A 20,031-nucleotide genomic window follows, 5' to 3' on the forward strand; every position below is an offset into this window, starting at 1 on the left:
CCAAAGGGTATGACTATGCATTTCTTGGCGTTTAACTTTAGGCCATGGCTCTGGCACCAGTTATCCATTTCTGTGAGGCCCTTCTGAAGGATATCTGTGTCAGATGTGTTTTCGACTATGGCGCCCTGTTTGCAGTCATCTGCAAACTTTGTCAGCCATAACCCTCCTGTGTTTGCTTGTACTTCAGAAAAGTAGATGCCGAACAAGAGTGGACCCAGGACTGAGCCCTGTGGGACACCACTTGTGACAGGCTTTGAGTCTGACATGGCTCCAGCAACTCTGACCCTGTGGGTTCTGTCACTTAGCCAGTTTGCAACCCATCTTGTGATGTATGGGTTTACATTCAAGCTGCTGAGTTTTTCGATGATACCTGAGTGGGGTATTGTGTCGTAGGCCTTTGCCAGGTCGAGGTAGGCTGTATGGACTGCCTTTCCCTCATCAATGGCCTTGGTGACTGTCTCGAAAAAGTCAACCAAGTTTAAAAGGCATGATCTGCCTTTGACAAAGCCAAACTGGGTTGGATCCAAAGTCTGCAAGTTCCCTATGTCTTTATTTATGAGTTTCATTATGATCCTCTCCATGGCTTTGCAGATAAGGCTCGTCAAGCTAATGGGACGGTAATTACCAGGGTCGGTGGAGGCACCGCCCTTGTGAAGTGGGACCACAGTCGCCGTGCGCCACTCCTTGGAGTGCGTACCCTGAGGTGAGGCTAAGATTAAACAGCTGTCCTAACTGCGGGTTTAATTCCTCATTGAGTTCGTGGAGCACACAGCCGGAGACACCATCCGGTCCCATGGATGCTGTGTTTTTTGCCTTGGAGAGAGCAGTTCTCACCTGGGCGTTGTAGATGTTTGGGGGGCTACAATCCTCTGGTATAGATATCTCTCCTTTTGGGAGAAGTTTGCACTGAACCTGTCAGCCAGTATGTTGGCAATGTGTGTAGGTTCAGTAATCTTCACATCATTTTGAACTAATTCTGAGCATATCTGGGAGTTTCCTCCTAGGTTTCTAACATAGCTAAAGAATCTTCTCCATCACCTGACCCAACAAAACAAATCCCCCTGGATCCACTATTGATTGGCTCCTAGTCTCCCATCCAAATAAAATAAATAACTCTGGCACAATTCCTGACACCATTAGCGACCACCTCCCAGCTTTCATTCATCGCTCAACTAGCTCTACCCCACACCAGAACCAATACATTCTCACTCGCAACCTCACTAGCTTCAACCCCACAACTTTCTCAAATATTCTCAAACAAATGAACTGGCAAGTTCTAAACACCCTTCCTCTTGACAATGCTATGGACTACTTCAGCTCTGTCTTCCTAGACACTCTAAACTCCCTAACCCCACTAATAAACAAAAGGATAAAAACTAATACTGCTCCCTGGCTATCCAAAGATACAAAACAAATTATGCATCAAAGGAGCAAATTATGGAAGCTTTACCAAAACAATAAATTGCCGAATACCTTGCTCCAATAGAAACAGCTTTGTAACCTTGCAAAACAGCTAATCACTAAGGACATAAAATCCTGCAATATTAAGCTCCAGTCCAATAACAATAAAAACCTCAAGCAATCCTGGCAATCAATAAACTCACTTTTCAATCCAGGCTCCAAGAATAACCCCTGTCCTGACCCAAGTAAATCCGACCTTGAACTAGGCTCTGAATGTAACTCATTTTTCATAGAAACTATTTCTGACCTAACTAAGATGTTCCCCAACAGTAACCCACCAGTCCCTCACTCTTCTCCATCTAACTCCCCTAATAACCCTCACCTTATGTTCGAGCTCAAACCTGCCTCCACTAACTTTATAAGAAGACTTCTGTCCAAACTTAAACCTTGCTCTAATGCTCCTGACAATATTCCATCCTAATTCCTAAAATGTGCTGCTGATGGTATAACTCTCCCAATCAGTATCATTATTAACAGATCTGTAAAGAAATCCTACGTCCCCAAACTCTAGTGCTCAGCTTATATTCTTCCTCTTCACAAAGGAGGCAAAAACAACAGCATCTCAAACTTCCACCCTATTGCTCTGCTCTCACCAATCTCCAAAATCCTAGAAAAGTGCATCCACTTCCAACTTGAGCCTTTCCTAACCCAAAACCATCTTCTTACACCTACCCAGCATGGCTTCTGCCCAGGCCATAGCACTATAACCGCTCTACTCTCTTTCCTACAAAGTGTCAATCAAGCCCGAGATTCGGGACACTTAGCTTCTACAGTTTTCCTTGATCTGTCTAAAGCATTCGATACTGTTTCCCACAAACACCTTCTCTATCATCTCTCAAACCTCCATCTCTCACCAAACACTTTATCCTGGTTCTCTAGTTACCTGTCAGGCAGATCACAGGCAGTTAAATGGACGAACTCCCTCTCTTCCTTCTTACCTACCCCAACTGGTGTACCACAGGGATCTATCATTGGGCAGTTAAATGGAAGAACTTCACTTCTTCCTTCTTACCTACCCCAACTGGTGTACCACAGGGATCCATCTTTGGGCAGTTAAATGGAAGAACTCCACCTCTTCTTTCTTACCTACCCCAACTGGTGTACCTCAGGGGTCCATCTCTGGCAGTTAAATGGAAGAACTCCACCTCTTCCTTCTTACCTACCCTCAACTGGTGTACCACAGGGGTCCATGCTTGGGCAGTTAAATGGAAGAACTCCACCTCTTCCTTCTTACCTACCCCAACTGGTGTGCCACATGGGTCCATCCTTGGGCAGTTAAATGGAAGAACTCCACTTCTTCCTTCTTACCTACCCCAACTGGTGTGCCACAGGAATCCATCCTTTGGCAGTTAAATGGAAAACTCCACCTCTTCCTTCTTACCTACCCCAACTGGTGTACCTCAGGGATCCTTCCTTGGGCAGTTAAATGGAAGAACTCCACTTCTTCCTTCTTACCTACCCCAACTGTTGTACCTCAGGGGTCCATCCTTGGACAGTTAAATTGAAGAACTCCACCTCTTCCTTCTTACCTACCCCAACTGATGTACCTCAGGGGTCCATCCTTGGACAGTTAAATGGAAGAACTCCACCTCTTCCTTCTTACCTACCCCAACTGGTGTACCTCGGGGGTCCATCCTTGGGCCTATGCTGTTTAACATCTTCATCAATAACTTTCACACTGCCATTCCTGATGCCAAAATCATTCAATACGCAGACGATTCAACCTTAGTCTGCTCTGCCTCCAACCTCTCTGAATTGCTCAATAAAACCCAAACTGCTTTTTCAGTACCTGAAGAATGGATGTGCCAAAACCACCTCTCTCTCGATGCAAATAAATAAAAAATTCTACTATTTCCTCCCACAAAGACTTACTCCTACGACAAAAATGCTTTCAAAGTCCTTAGTCAAATCAACTCACCTATAGAAGTGGTTCCTTCCGTTAAACTACGTGGCATTACTTTTGACGAACAGCTCAAGTTTGATATCCACATTCAACAAAACATAAAGAAAACCCACCAAAAGCTAGGTATGCTGTACAGGAACAATCGCTTTCTCTCCCACTCTACTAGGCACACTCTGACCACTACTTATCTACTTCCTTCGTAATTATACGGAGCCCCTCTCCTAACCAACCTGTCCTCCTCCATCACCTCCAAACTAGAAAACTGCTACAATAAAATCACTACATTGGACACCAAATCCAAAACTTCCACCCATCATTGCCTTACTGTACAATCTCTGAATTGGCTAGAACTCCTAAACTACCTCCAACTCACCACTGCACACAGACTTGTATTTCACCCAACAAAATGTCCAGCTCTAACAAATATCCTTCCCCCTTACACCCCAAACAGATCTCTCAGATCTGAACATCAAAACTTAATTCCTATCCATAAATTCAAATGTCCTTTCATTGCCACTAGGCAAGAAATGGAATTCTCTCCCTTCCACTCTAAGAACTATATCTAATGCAGAAATCTTCAAAACCCAGCTTTTCAAACACCTGTCCACTAAATGGAAATGTACCTGCCTTCACCCTACCTAATTCTAAGTATATGCCCCCAGGAGGTTTTCTCCCAGGTTCCTAAGCTCTCTAACTCCCATAGCTATTTTCCCATGAGTGCATCTAAGCTCTCTGCAACTCCTATAGCTACTTATTACATGATGCGTGTATGTAAAGTGTTTCCACACCTACAACATAAGAGTGTTTGCTCAAATGAATCTGTATAGTATGACCCTTAAGAACAACCACATTGAACTTTGCTGATTATGCATGACACTGAATATACATATTTGTAAACTGTTCTATATAATGTATATTTTATACTTTTGTATCTTTACTGTATTACGCATCTTGGAGCTTTTCTCCCCGGGCTTCCACTGAAAACAGGTCATCTGGGCCCAGTGGACTTCCCCGGTAATCAAACTGGAAATAAATAGATAAATAAAATGATTCCCCAACATTCCTGAAAATTACGCTGCAGGGATTTTTTGAAATGTACCAACTTATTACATTCCCAAAGCACATTCCCAAGTACCCCCTCTCTCTCTCATTACACCTTCAGCAACTGCTGTCCACCCATAGAAAAATTCTCTGAAGTCTACTTAGGGTATAAAAATACATGTGTTAACACTTCCACACAAAAATCCTAAACCTAATAGATTCTGCTGAATTCTATTTAAGTTGTTGATCATTTGCCAAGCACTAAGAACAGTGCCAAATTCTAGTGACTGTGCCTTTTTAAATTTTGTAAGGATGCATTGCATTCAGAATTAAGAAAATATCATGTTGTTCAGCAGTGGGGGAACAATATACCCTCCAACTATCGAGAAACGAGGAGAAAATCTATTTAAAAGTTTTCCCTCCAAAAGCATTTTAATGTGTCACTGATCATTCTGTTATACTAAACAACTGTGAAGTTCTAGTGCATTAAAATCGATAATCGGTGAAAGTTCTGGTGTTTTAAAATCGATAATCGGTGAAAGTTCTGGTGCTTTAAAATTGATAATCGGTGAAAGAAGAAAAATGCAATTCTGTGAGCAGCCTATTTATTCTTTTGTTTGGTGAAAGCTTCTCTATCAAGCTGAGGGTTGTATAGCAGTCAAAGACTATCCCTGCCCTCAGAAAGAACAAGGTGGAGAAACTAAGCCTGGATAAGTTGCCAGTCTCTCACATGACAACACACACCCACACACACACACGTTTGGAGAATCAGTAATTCACATATGCCATGTCATATGTCTTATGTCTTTTGGATGTTTAACAAAACCTGAACACCCAGTTGAAGCCCACATAGATACAGTGAGAAGATGCAGACCTCACACAGAAAGCAACCAATCAAAATGGAGCATCAAGTTCTGCCAGATGACAAAGTTAACTGCTGTTCTGCTGTTCAACCCAAAGTCAGTTTATGTCCAGGTTACTTTTTTATTCCAAAATTTACTTTTTTGTAGTGGATAAAAATGTTAACAAAATGATACTTCATACTTGCCTGTATTGGATGCTGTTACATTAAAAAAAATAATATCTAAATTTGTGCAGCATCATAAAGATAACTAATAAATTAAGGCACATTAAAACCTGAAAAACTTTTTCCAGTATTTAGTGAGAAGCATCAGTTTGTCACCAATGTGAATTAACTATCGCTTCTAGTATTTCATGTCACTGTTTTTGATTGTTCTTCCTTAATTACAAAGATACAGATTCTTGAATATTTTGAACTATGCATGTTATGATAAACAGATGATACTCAGAAGAGTATATCTAAACACTCATATACTTTAACCACACAGACTGGAGACACGATTGTCATGTGCAATTCTAAAGGTGCTGGCTTTGTCCTCAGGAAAAACTTGAGAACTGTTATTATTCTTTTGTTTATTCCCCCCCCCCACATCATCTTACGGCACCCCTATCTCAGTGCACCATTTCCATCGCTGAGTCTAACTGCTGCTCCTGTCGTTGGATTTTCTCAGTACGGATGGGGCAGCAAACAAACCAAAAGGCAGCTCAGCGACCGATTGCAGCATCCATGTAAAAAACAACAAAACATCCAGAATACAGGATTGTGCAAAACCACAGTGACAATTTAGCAAACACAGACAAGCTAAAAACTCTTTTCCTTATACTTTCTCAGGTCAGTGTATATTCCATACATGCACATCTGGTTAAAAACGCATAAATGTGTTGGTACAGTGTGGCATGCATAAGCATATGATCGAACATTCAACGAGTTTGTAAAACCTCATCGAGTACATAAAACTGTTCAAATACATAATTATATATAAAATATTTTAAAACATCCGTATATTATACTTCCTGTTGTTTCAACTTCAATACAGGTTTCAGGTTAACAGTCTCATTCAGTCCTTTAGAATTATAAACATGCCATTTTTTCTATGCATGTATGCTCAATGTTTTTAGTCTCTGACAATATCTCTACCTGTAATATACTCCATTACTAACTGGAGAACAGCAAATTTGAACAAGAGTTCACTGTCTAAACTGAACATATGTATGAATAAGGCATCTGTCTGTACCCCTCTCTCAACATCAGAGATACAGGCACATATTCCTTCTTTTAACCTGAGATTTGTTTTACAATATAAAATCCATTGCATACTTTATAAAGCATGATGTAATCAAGTTATTTGTATTACTATTCACAAATCATTTGATGTGGTACACCTTGGCAGTGGGATACATAAAACTATTGTTTCTATATACATACAAAATAAACAGTTTGCACACAGGCATGTACCCTTCCTCCAGATATAATTCATATTATGCGTACAAACTTGCAGTTCTTTATATCCAAATTTTTGCTCTTTATAAAGGCATGTTACTCAGATAATCTCCCATTTTAGGACAGATGAAACCTTCTAAAATATGCCAATGTCTTTGTACAATATCTTTTATGTGGTTAGTATGATTGTATGTGATCGCATATCTAAGTTTATTAGCAACCTTAACAGCCTTGCCTTTATTTCTATTAGCTCCATTAAAAGCTGGTTTTGCTAAATCATGACACTGTTCTATAATTTTTTTCTTTCTGTTATATAAGGTCTATTTTCCTATATCCCCTATTACAAAAATCGAATACAATTTCATCTGAATACATAAACAGTCATCACTGTTATTGAATCTAGCATATCTCAATATCTATCGTCATTTGAAAACATAAAAGGGGGTGCATGCTACATCTGTGTAGGTATGCATTCTTCTTAATGGCTTTCCTATAAACAGTTCTAGCTATGTTTCCATTAAGAGTTCTTATAATCCTAATGTCCAACAAATACTTCTGTACTTGACAGGGATTTTTAAAATTTCAAGAAGTCAAGAGTCTGCATAAAATATGCCAAAAGGCTATTAAGTTCATCTTCATCATGATCCCAGATCATAAATATATCTACAAAATGCTTGTAGTACAGTATACTGTCCTTTTATACATTATTCTCAGACAAAACATACGCATCCTCCCACAATGCTACAACAATGTTAGGATACATATTTGCAACTTGGGTGTCCACAGCTACCTCTTATTTCTGTAAATAGCATTCCTGTTTATACAAAAAGACATTGTTCTTAAATACCAGATATAATAAATTACACAGAGTAATTAATATCAGCATTTTTTTCTATTAGTACAGTTAGTGATATGGTTTCTCAGATAATCCAGTCATACATCATTCAGGATAACCGTGAAGACAGAATCTACATCCAATGTAACAAACAGATATTTTTTTTAATTTGAAACCACTCAAGTATGTAATTGCTCCAGAAAGTCCATACTGCCCTTAACATAACTAACAGATTGTAATAAAGTTTCCTTTAACATTGCTTATAAATACTTTGACACAGGTTCAGTTATCCAACCTCTCCCAGATATAATCAGTCTCATTAGTGGGCTTTCCAATGATTTATAAATTTTGGGTACCCCATAATACATAGGAATTATTGGATGTGAGGTGTAGAAGAAATTCAACACCTCTACTTTGAAATATCCATTAATAAACATTTCATTGGTATTATTACCCACGTTTGATATTATACATTCCACCTGTGAAACATGTATTCTTTGATATGTACTCTTAGTTTTCAGTATCACCAATCTGCATTCAGCTAATCTATTATTTTGTACAACATATTGTCTTTATTTGGTATTTTTTTATTCCCACTATCCATGACAAATCTTGACATTCAACTTTATCACTACACCATTTACTTATTTAATAACTGCTTTAATCTTTTTCTTCTGGCACATTTTCAAATGGATTAATGCAATAATATTGTCTCATAATATTGTATAACATGTTTTTCTATCTTTTTCTTTCATCGATCTTTATAGTTCGCACAATTGTATCTTTTGTTGATACTTCTCTATTTCTTCATTATAAAATTATTTTACTATTTCGTATTCCTTCCCAAAATTCTTCATAGTTATGTTTAAAGTTGTTAGTAAATTCACATTTTTTCATTTCTACATTTCAAAACTGCGTAAAACTTAGATGCAACATACACGATTGGATTGAGGATACCTAGTACTCCTCCTTCGTTCAAATATAACAACTCTTTTAACATGATTTAATCTAGAACCTCATATGAAAGAGAAAAATATTTCTAACAATGGTTTCTCATATATTATCTGAATCATAACACTTGCTAAATATGCTATTGTATCTATTAATATTGAATTAATCAAACTTACTTTTTTTCTTATAAGCTAAGCTGTAAGTTTTCCATAGGACACACATATTTTAATACCGTTTCCCATTTTGCTTTGTATTTCCTTCTTTATCAGATTTTATTCCTAATACAGAGATTTTTTCATTGAGAACTGTATACCTATTATTTTTATGTCATCTTCCGGTCCTTTATACCTTATACCTATTTCTTTCAACCAACTAACTAAAATATAACTTCTCTCACTTACTCTTTGCTTTTAGTTGTTATAATAATGCCATATGCATATGACATCATAACTGGAATTCTAATGTCTGTATGAATTACATATTTTGCATTCCTCACTTTACAATTAACCTCACTGACTATAATTCATAATTAAAGCAAATAAAGTACTTCTCTTAGGACACCGTTTTCTTATACCATTTCTCATGTCTATTTCTTTACTTAACCAACCATTCACTAAACTCTTACTTTATTATTCTTATATGCTGTCATACACACTTGCTTAATTTTATTGCCAACATTGTATACTTCCATTATTTCCCTCAACATATCACACTATATTGAATCAAATGCTTTATTAATATCACTTACCATAAGCTTTACATCCTCTCTCCTTTTTAAAAATATCATCCATTTCTCTACCATTAATAACTTTCAGCACCTTTTTCCATTCATTCCATATACACTTTCTTCCATTATATATTACATATTTTTTAAATCTTTTCTGTAGTTTCATAAATATCTTATAATCCATGTTATTTAATTCTACTGATCCCCAATTCTTTACAGCTTTTTTCTCATTTTTTTCATATACATTTTAATATTCTAGTGCATAATTATACAATTTAAGCCTACATTTAAGCAATCATTAAAAGCACATAAACACCTTTTCTGCCATTCTTCTAAATTTTTATAATCTTCAAATCTGATTCCATCTAGACAAGCTGATTCTTAATTTTTACAGAGATTTTTTTTTTACTTTCCAAATTATTGTACTTTCTTTCTCTTTCTAAACATATCGTCCATGTAACCTACAATTTCCATATCTTAATTTTTCTTTAGATTTTCTCCTTTATCCTTCACTTTGTTCTTTCATTAAACTACTATACGAACCCCCTTCACTACATTACTTAAATATGCTGACACCTCTTCCTTTTTACCTTGTAAAAATATATCTGTTTATATAATTCCTTGATTTTTTCATAATTTCTTTTGTAAATTTCATTCAATTTTTTTGTAATACTCTCTACTATTGTTCTTTAAGTTCTCTAATGCGCCTTTATGTTTTAACATATTCCTGTTTTTCATTCTTTTTTACTTTACTCTTTGTTTGTTTCTTTCGGCTTTTCCCGGTTAGGGATCACCACAGCGGAACTCCGGTCCGCTAATGATTGGTAGTGGATTTTTATGTGCCGAGTTGCCAGCTCTGATGCACAACCTTCAACGAAGGCACGCCCCATTCACGTATGCCTCCACACAGAAGATGCTCTAGCTGAGAATCGAACGGGACAACGTCTTGCTATGAGGCGACAACGCTACCGCAGCACCACCACCGCAGCTCTGCCAATGTAAAAAAAAATCCTTTTAGATTTTCTTTAAAAAGTGAGCCACAATTCAGACCAACTATCATAAAATGCTTCCATAGTAATATGATCTATAATTGTATAATGTCCTTTCCTTTATCATTCCATTCCTTTTCATGTATTCTTTTTATACCCTTTCCTATTATAGTATAATTTTCATTATCATGTATTCCATCCACATTGCCAAATAATATGAAAAACCTGTTGCAACAGTCTCCTCTTCTGTTATGCATACTCCATCTGATATTATAAAGCAGTCAGTTTCAGATTTGAATGCACCCCCTTCTATATGTCCATGATTTCATATTGCATATAACCAATTTCCCACTTTTCATAACTTCTATTATTTTTTTTACTTCTTTTCCTTTTTTCATTTCCCCTTAAATCACAATTAAAATCTTCTATTATAATATGCATATTTGCAACCTCAAAATCAAATATCCTTTGAAATAAACTCTCCCCTTCTTTACATAAGCATAAATAGCTATAATTCTATAGACCTTCCCTTGCCATATTAAATCTACAATAGTTACCATTCTAGCTAATATGGCATCTAAGATCTTCATTACTCTTCTACATTATACCACTATTCCTGAACACTAGTCATTTCCCATATTATCTCTTCATCCCATTTTTTTTGTCTTTCTTCATATGTCAGAAACATTATATCTTATAGGTTCATAGGTTCATACTAGGCTATCTGCCCTAGGGCATTTATAAGCCTAGCCAGAATGTGTTTGGCTTTCACCACCCATTTTAAATTAATTTTGCTATGCCCTTTTTCGAGGTTAGTATACTGTGCCTCTGTCTAACAGTGACACAGAAGTGATACCTGGGGTAAACCTATGATCTCCCGTCCACTCATCAAAATTCCTCTTGAAGAGAGTCAATGAGGGACTCTGCCTAACCTGGACTGGGATTTTATTCCAGAGTGAAGGAAGCTTCTGGGTTATGAATCTGTCCCTCCAGCATGTCCTATTTATTTCAGTGCTAAGGTTCAAGTCTCTCGCTCGATGGGATTTGGATTTTCTGAGGTGCAGCATGTCCATTAATTCCGGGTTGGACATGGCTTTATACGTCAGGCACAGATTGCCTCTGAGCAGGCTGTATGCCACTGAGTAGGGCTGGAGTTTCTTTAACCGGGCAGCATATGGCATCTGTTTGAGCCCTTTGATCCTCTTGGTGAGGTACATTTGGGGTCTTTCCAGTTGCTGCAGGTGTCTGATAAGGTACATCCCAAAAGGGGCATTGTACTCAATTATGGGCCTGATGAGGGATGAGTAAAGAGGCACGATGACCTCCCCTGATCTAGATGTGAATCCCTTCATGATTAGGTGGGCTACATAAAATGTTTTTCTAACCACTTTGGCCACGTGGTTGTCAAATGAGAGATTGCTATCAACTTGGGTCCCCAGGTCCCTAATTACTTCTTCTGTACTTAATGGATTACCATATATGGATTATATATAGAGAGAAATAGATGAAACTTTAGAAAAATGAATATATATATATATATATATATATATATATATATATATATATATATATATATATATATATCTTCCAAAATAATATCGACATCACATTTATTACACCATTCTAACATCCCTGTCCTTCTTATATTTTCATACCGTTTACATTAACTGAAAGAATTCTTAAATTATTTATTTCTCTGTTCCTTAGTTTAAAATAGATAATTTTCCTCTTGTACTACTTTTATATATTTTAATTTAATACTTGTCATCCGTTTATTCTCTTCTTTTTATATTAATACCTTTAAAATTCCTTCTTCTTGCTTTTACTTTTTTACCAACAGATTTTTTTCCACTCTTACCACTTTACAACGTATATCCTCTTCATCGTTAACTTCGGATTCTATTCTGTTTCCTCTTCTTTTTTACTCTCTCCCTTTTTTCTAAAGTTTCATCTCTTTCTCTCTCTCTGCTTCATTTCTAACTTGTTCTTCATCATCCCTCGGATTTTCAATGTTTGTTTAATTATCCTTTTCTTTACATTCCATCCATATACGTCCATTTTGTCATCTGTAACATTCAAGTTCACATTTCTGTGCTTCAGGTCTTGTTTCCCATATATATAACATTTCTTTTTATCACAATTATTCACTAACCCCCACCCCTCCAAAAAAAATAAAAAAAAACACATGCTTGGTTGCCCTCAATATTTTACAACACCCTTGTTACCCTCAACATTTATGATACTCAAAATTGTACCCGTTTCCATTTTAAAACAATATTACAATCCCATTCCCCAGTCCATAAACCTCTATTATCACAGACCTTTTGAAATGTCCATTACTTTACAGATATTTTTAAGACATCCTTTTAAAGTCCCCCTTTCCACTTCTGCCCAACACTGTATGTGTATTTAGTGTTTTGTCTTTTGAAAAGATGTTTTATCCAGATACTCATTCCATGGGTATCATTCTGTCTCTTTTAATACTCACAGAAACCTTTCAATGCCTTGTACAGTTTCAAGAAAAGTCACAAAATGTTTTTAGTAAGCAAAATGGAAGCTCTTACCTCTTGTGTTTCCATGCCCAAAGGTAGAATGACATTGTGCCTCCTTATCTATTCAACTCCTGACTTATTTTACTTTGAACTTTCACCACAACATTTCTTTTTGAAGTCGCCTCTTTATTCTTTTCTTTCTGTCCCACAAAGATGGTTGCAACTGCCTCTGCATAGGTTTTTTTTTTTTTTATCAGTGTGCTGTCCTCTTTCAATGTTGTTTCTGTGTTCTCCTACTGTATTATTTCCATAACATCTCCCCATGATACTCTGTTTTCTGGCTCACTCTGCTCTAGTAAGTCCTTTAATAAACTATCCCACAACACTCGATTGGAGGGTTGTAACTATTCTTCTCTAACCATCTCCTCTGTTTCAATGAATAACTGCCTTTAAAACAACATCTCCAAATCCTTTGCTCCCTCTAACTCCTCTCATTGAACTAGCATTCACCACCACTCTCTCGAGTGTATTTTCCATGTCACGCACCATGCCCCAGCTGCCACTGTGCTAGGAATGGGACGTGTGCACAAACTGATGTCCAACGCTTCTGCGAGAACCAATCATGAGTAGGGGAAATTCCTTGATGCCCTATCCATATTTCCCCTAGTAGTATAAATGCCACCTCAGGTCTCACCTGAAAAGAGGCTTCTAACCTAGTGGGACTAACCATGTCAATAAGGGAGACATAAATAAAATAAAATAAAAATAAATCTGGGTAGGGAGCTAGGCCAGCAGTTCTGTCCTACATCAGTAGGTGGTGTGACTGAATCGCTGGTACTTATGGTGGTGCTTCATGTCACACTCTTCTTCTGTGCAATGACTATAGCACCGATGTGGGTCCTGGCTCGGTGACTATAGCACCAATGTGGGTTCTGGCTCGGCGACTATAGCACCGATGTGGGTCCTGGCTCGGCGACTATAGCACTGATGTGGGTCCTGGCTCGGCGACTATAGCACCGATGTGGGTCCTGGCTCGGCGACTATAGCACCGATGTGGGTCCTGGCTCGGCGACTATAGCACCGATGTGGGTCCTGGCTCGGCGACTATAGCACCGATGTGGGTCCTGGCTCGGCGACTATAGCACCGATGTGGGTCCTGGCTCGGCGACTATAGCACCGATGTGGGTCCTGGCTCGGCGACTATAGCACCGATGTGGGTCCTGGCTCGGTGACTATAGCACCGATGTGGGTCCTGGCTCGGTGACTATAGCACCGATGTGGGTCCTGGCTCGGTGACTATAGCACCGATGTGGGTCCTGGCTCGGTGACTATAGCACCGATGTGGGTCCTGGCTCGGTGACTATAGCACCGATGTGGGTCCTGGCTCGGTGACTATAGCACCGATGTGGGTCCTGGCTCGGTGACTATAGCACTGATGTGGGTCCTGGCTCGGTGACTGTAGCACTGATGTGGGTCCTGGCTCAGTGACTATAGCACCGATGTGGGTACTGGCTCGGTGACTATAGCACTGATGTGGGTCCTGGCTCGGGGTACAGTTAGATAATTTCAACAAATACTCTGGTACTGCTGCCATCAGATGTATTCACTTTTCCACAAAGTGTGCAAGGATCAGGACTTGTGCAAGTGGCAGAAAAGCAGATTAAGTAGCTGGATACACTCCCCCAGGGCATTCTGGGAAATCTTACATTGCATTGGCATAGTTGATGCATGCCCTGCAGTATTCAAACTTCAAGAATAAAAATGCTAATAGAATACAACACAAGATGAAATCAACATTGGCCCTACCAATGAAGGTCCCTGATATCACAATGATACTTTCTTAAAAGTCAATCTTACATTACAGATAAGTTGAATAGCATCACATTTATCACTTGGTTTATTTTACTCCATGAAGCATGTTGTAAATATAAATACATTTAGATTTTCTTCCATCCTAGCCCTTATGAGAGTCTCATATAAATTATAATTTAAATATAGCTGCTAACTTTTTAGCAAAAAAGTTCCAACTATGTGCTCAAGCTTTGATTCAACTGAAATACATTACTATCTAACAGAAAATGCCTCAGCATCTTTCTTGTGAAAATGTTTGCTTGCATTTGTCCAGTCTGAATCAACTCTTGCAATACAATTAATATAACTAACAGCAAGAATTCCCTACAACCCCCCCCCCCCAACAAATAAACGTTACTTACCCATCATCTGTAACTGCATTTGGAACATCCATTTCTCCAACAACTACATACAGGACTCTAAAGAAAAGCATAAGATGTTATTAATCCTTCAATATCTGTGATACAGTCATACAGACAAAGCAAGCTTCTGGCAAGCAGACATTCACAAAACAATGAAAAGGGCTTCTAAAAGGTAAGAGGAACCCAGTGAAACAGGCAAGACTGACAGATGTAGTCTATAAAACAGGTGAATATTAGAAAAAGTATTTTTTTCCACAAAAAGACACAGTAAAAACACCTTAAATATGTACCATAGCCCTCTAAAGTAATGTAACACATGATTTAGTTAGGAAAACAAAACAAAAATTTAGTTTAAACAACTTTTTTCCCCAAAAGTAAAAAGTTGTGCCTCACAGTAAAAGGCAACTAGAAGTCAAGTGACAGTCCACAAAAACATTTTAGATAAATTACTTCACTGAATAAATTATGTTTCTGTACAAAAATAATATTTGGAAGTCCCCTACCCCCACCCTCAAAGGGAGTTTGTCTACCCAGCAATGAGACATTATTAGCTTATTGTAGATCCTTGAAAGCCCAGAAAAGGAATGCTCTTTGCTGACAGGAAAGCTCTAAAGGCCTTGCCACACAGGTGAAAGGTGCCTTTAAGCTTTGGAAGATTATCTGCTGTTATATCCAGAGGAAGTTATAACCCATCTAGCTAAGGCTGCTGCAGCAGTGATTAAATGATGAACACTTAATGGGTCATCTGGGGACCACAAAAGATTTCTGAAGATGGTAACCATTATTCATTAAAAAGTAAAATACAAAATCTAGTACAGATACCTGTTTATTCCAGATGCTATACTGTATGCTACTGCAAGTGAGGAGGCAGAAGTATTCTTGGGTAGTACTGCAAATCCATTCCTTACCTACAGAATACAAAAAAGAAAAGTTATGAAAGTACAAACAATTAACGTATAAGTGTACGTTTCATAACAAGAGGCGGGTATACTGTACCTACCCATCTTACAGCTCCCAGAATACCATTAAGTCAATAATAAACTGGGAAAGCTAACTCACTTAACATATTACCGTAGGATCATAGGAGATTACGAGGCTATTGGCCTGGAGGTCATTTTAAGCCTAGCAGTATCATTCCAATGTAATACCATGAAAATGCTAGCCAATATCCAAGACTGCATTTAGTGATGATTGTCCATGTCCAGGAGGGTTATGGACACTATACACGGTAAGAATTTACGGTGCCCCATCCACTCGTCCAGGTTCCTCTTGAACAGTGTCCAGGAGGGTTGTGGACACTATACCCGGTAAGAATTTACAGTGCCCCATCCACTCGTCCAGGTTCCTCTTGAACAGTGTCATTAAGGTGCTCTGTTTCACATAAATTGATAGCTTGTTCCAAAGATGCGGTAGTCGCTGGGAGATAAATTTGTCCCTCCAGCATGTCCTATTTAAGTAGTAGGACATATTTAGGTCCCTTGAACGGATAGCCATAGTCCCATTTGATTTACTGATATGCAGCAAGTTCATTAGGTTTGGGTCTTGGATTGCTCTGTAGGCCAGGCATAAGTCTCCCCAAAAAAGTCTATACGACACGAAGTACGGTGACAGGGACTTTAGTCGGTCTGTGTAAGGCACATGCTGGAGCCCCTTGATCTTCTTTGTTAGAAACCTTTGAGGCTCTCCAGATGCTGCAGATGCTTTGTACGGTACATACCAAATGGGGCATTATACTCAATTATGGGCCATATTTAGGTCTCTTGAACGGGTAGCCATAGCCCAGTTTGATTTACTGATATGCAGCAAGTTCATTAGGTTTGGGTCTTGGATTGCTCTGTAGGCCAGGCATAAGTCTCTCCTAAGAAGTCTATATGATATGGAGTATAGTGACAGGGACTTTAGTCGGTCTGTGTAAAGCACATGCTCGAGCCCCTTGATCTCCTTTGTTAGAAACCTTTGAGGGTCTCCAGTTGCTGCAGGTGCTTTGGACGGTACATACCAAATGGGACGTTATACTTAATTATGGGCCGTATTAGTGCCAAGTACAGAGGGGTTATAAACTCTTTTGCTTTTGAGGCAATGCCATTACTAATCAAGTGTGCTACGCATAAAGCCTTCCTTACTACAGTAGACACATGGTGGTCAAAGTTAAGGTTGCAGTCAACTTGTGATCCCGGGTCCATTACCACTTCACGGGTATTTAGCGTATTGTTGTTGATTATATAGTGTGAAGGGACACTGTTTGTGCTGAAGGGAGTAATGAGGTATTTCTCTGCATTCAGTTTGAGACCGTGACTGAGACACCAGTCACTGGTCTGTGTGAGACCCTCCTGTAATACACCAGTCACTGGTCTGAGTGAGACCCTCCTGTAATACACCAGTCACTGGTCTGAGTGAGAACCTCCTGTAATACACCAGTCACTGGTCTGAGTGAGACCCTCCTGTAATACACCAGTCACTGGTCTGAGTGAGACCCTCCTGTAATACACCAGTCACTGGTCTGAGTGAGACCCTCCTGTAATACACCAGTCACTGGTCTGAGTGAGACCCTCCTGTAATACACCAGTCACTGGTCTGAGTGAGACCCTCCTGTAATACACCAGTCACTGGTCTGTGTGAGACCCTCCTGTAATACACCAGTCACTGGTCTGTGTGAGACCCTCCTGTAATACACCAGTCATTGGTCTGTGTGAGACCCTCCTGTAATACACCAGTCATTGGTCTGTGTGAGACCCTCCTGTAATACACCAGTCACTGGTCTGAGTGAGACCCTCCTGGAGTATACTGGCATAATTTGGGGATTCAATTATTGCACCTAGTCTGCAGTCATCTGCAAACTTGGTCAGCCACAACCCTCTAGTTTTGACCTGAACTTCTGAGAAGTACATACCAAACAGAAGGCGGCCCAGCACTGATCCCTGTGGCACCCTGCTGGTAAAAGGTCTGCTGGTTGATGTGGAGTCACCCATTTTGATAGTGTGTGTCCGGTTTATGAACCAGTTGGCAACCCATCTGACAAAGAAGGAGGTTTACATTCAGTTTTCTAAGTTTATCCGTAATGCCTGAATGTGAGATTGTGTCGAAAGCTTTTGCTAAGTTGTTAAGTTATACTATAAGCACAGATTTACCCTTGTCAATGGCCCTGGTAACATTTTCAAAGAAGTTCACCAGATTTAACAGGGAAGGATCTTGATGAAGCCGAATTGGGTAGGATCCAGGGTTTAGAGGTCACCTACATCTTTATTTATGAGGTCCATAGTGATATATTCCATGGCCTTACAGATGAGGCTGGTCAGGCTTATGGGTCTGTAATTCCCCCTGGTCGGTTGCTAGGCCACCTTTGTGGAGGGGAATAACTGTTCCTGTTCTCCACTCTGCAGGAACAAAGCCTGTGGGTTAGGCTACGACTGAAAAGGGTACTACATGGTGATGCTAGTTCATGTTTTAGCCTGTTTAGAAGACAGGCTGGGATGTCATCTGGTCCAATAGAGGCTGTGCCTTTGCCTTGGACAAGGCTTTGTGGACCTGCTCTTCAGATATGTAGGGTTGGGGGGGGGGGGAATTTGGGGAAGGTTTGTGATAAGTTAGAAGGGGATAAGGGAGTGACATTTTCACCAAACCTATCCACTAGCAAGTTTGCTATCTGTGTGGTCAGTGTGTGTGATACAGTTAGTCACTAGTGTCCTACCTTTTAGGATACATACGTAAAAGCCCTTATGGTTATCCCTGGCTGTACCTGCTAGGATTCTGTCAAAGGAGCCGTTACAGGATTTGACAAGTTGTCTAACTTGCCTGTTGAGGCTAAGGAGGGTGCTTTTCCAGTGTTGGGGCCTTGTCTTTGTTTTCTTGGACAGTAACTTTTTGGGTTTATTGTAACGTTTGTTGATGCTGGATGTCCACCATGGCAGCTTGTTTTTACTTGGGGCTCTAGCTTTGATTCTTTTTGGTACATCCCAGTTTACACACTTATGCAAGTGACTGTACAGATCTTTAGTGTAAGCTTTGGTGTAATTACCACTTCCATCTTGGGGTGAGGCTGGGAAGGCATTTATACATTTGCTTTGGAGGGTTATAGTTGGTTCTATATTACATCTTTGAAAAGTCAGTTCAGCGAACAGCATTTTACATCGAAATGCCATTCAGCGAACTGTTCACAGTGAGATCACGGTACAGTGAAGACTGGAAAATTTGCCCATTCCTCACTGTAGTGTGATCTCACAAGAGCAAGTTTGACGAACGGCATTTTCGATGTAAATGCCGTTCACTGAACTGACTTTTCGAGGAAATAGACCCTTATAATTTGCCTTGGTGAAGTTTTTTAGTCTGATTTCATCCTTTGCGAGTTCTGGTGTTAGCACCAGCTCAAAGGTGACTGATTTGTGGTCAGATTTAACTAATGAAGTTCCGACAGTTCGGCAGCGCACCTGTTTGACATGTTGGTGAGGACCAGATCTAGAATGTTTGTTCCTCTTGTTGGGGTATGAACAATTTGTTCCAGGGCATTTGAATTAACAAATTCAGAGAACTTTAGTGCTAGTGAGTTGGGGCTAGAGTAGGTTTCCCAGTTGATGGTGGGATTGAAATTCCCCATAACCAGAGTGTTCGATAAAATTTGGATTATCTCCAGTTTGGCCAAGGAGGCTTTGTGGGCATCGTGACTCATGGAGGGGGATGTATAACATACTGACTTGAATGGGGGGGGGGGTCTTACCCATCATAACCTGGACTTGCAGTAACTCCATGGAGTTGTCAAGTCTAACTAGACAGGAGGTGAATTTATTTCTAATATGGATAGAAACACCACCTATTTTGATTTTCACGTTCATTTTGCAGTCTCAAGCTGTGGAAGGCATTTTCCCTTGCAAGGCTGGGGTACTCTCTGAGGGCTTGAACCAGGTTTCTCTGAGTGTACAGACATCTACATCTTCTAGTGACAGAAGTGCTTCCAGGGAGTGTAGTTTTTGGTTTAAGTTCCTAGCATTTAGCAGCATGACCTTTATTTTGTTCTAATTGGTTCATTTCATGTTGGTAATGTTGTTTTTGAGACCTTCCCTAAAAAAGGCACTGTGGGGGAGGCAAGAGCCTTTGCCAGCAGCCAAAAGCCCAGAGGTGCCAGG

General features: G+C 39.4%; 1 protein-coding gene across 2 annotated transcripts in view; it reads right to left on the bottom strand.

Annotated features, from left to right (window-relative positions):
- HDAC10 (histone deacetylase 10) overlaps positions 1-20,031 on the bottom strand; it is a 680,378-nt gene that overhangs the window by 130,026 nt on the left and 530,321 nt on the right. For both annotated transcript variants that reach the window (XM_044088799.1, XM_044088800.1), the window contains 2 exons: positions 15,737-15,822; positions 14,915-14,971 (listed from right to left, as the gene is read on the bottom strand). In XM_044088799.1, coding sequence (XP_043944734.1) covers positions 14,915-14,971; positions 15,737-15,822 — 143 coding nt within the window. The remainder of the gene's footprint in view (positions 1-14,914; positions 14,972-15,736; positions 15,823-20,031) is intronic.

The sequence above is a fragment of the Protopterus annectens genome, chromosome 11.part0 (assembly GCF_019279795.1).
Source record: "Protopterus annectens isolate FY-2018-M chromosome 11.part0, PAN1.0, whole genome shotgun sequence".
NCBI classification, from domain to species: domain Eukaryota; kingdom Metazoa; phylum Chordata; order Ceratodontiformes; family Protopteridae; genus Protopterus; species Protopterus annectens.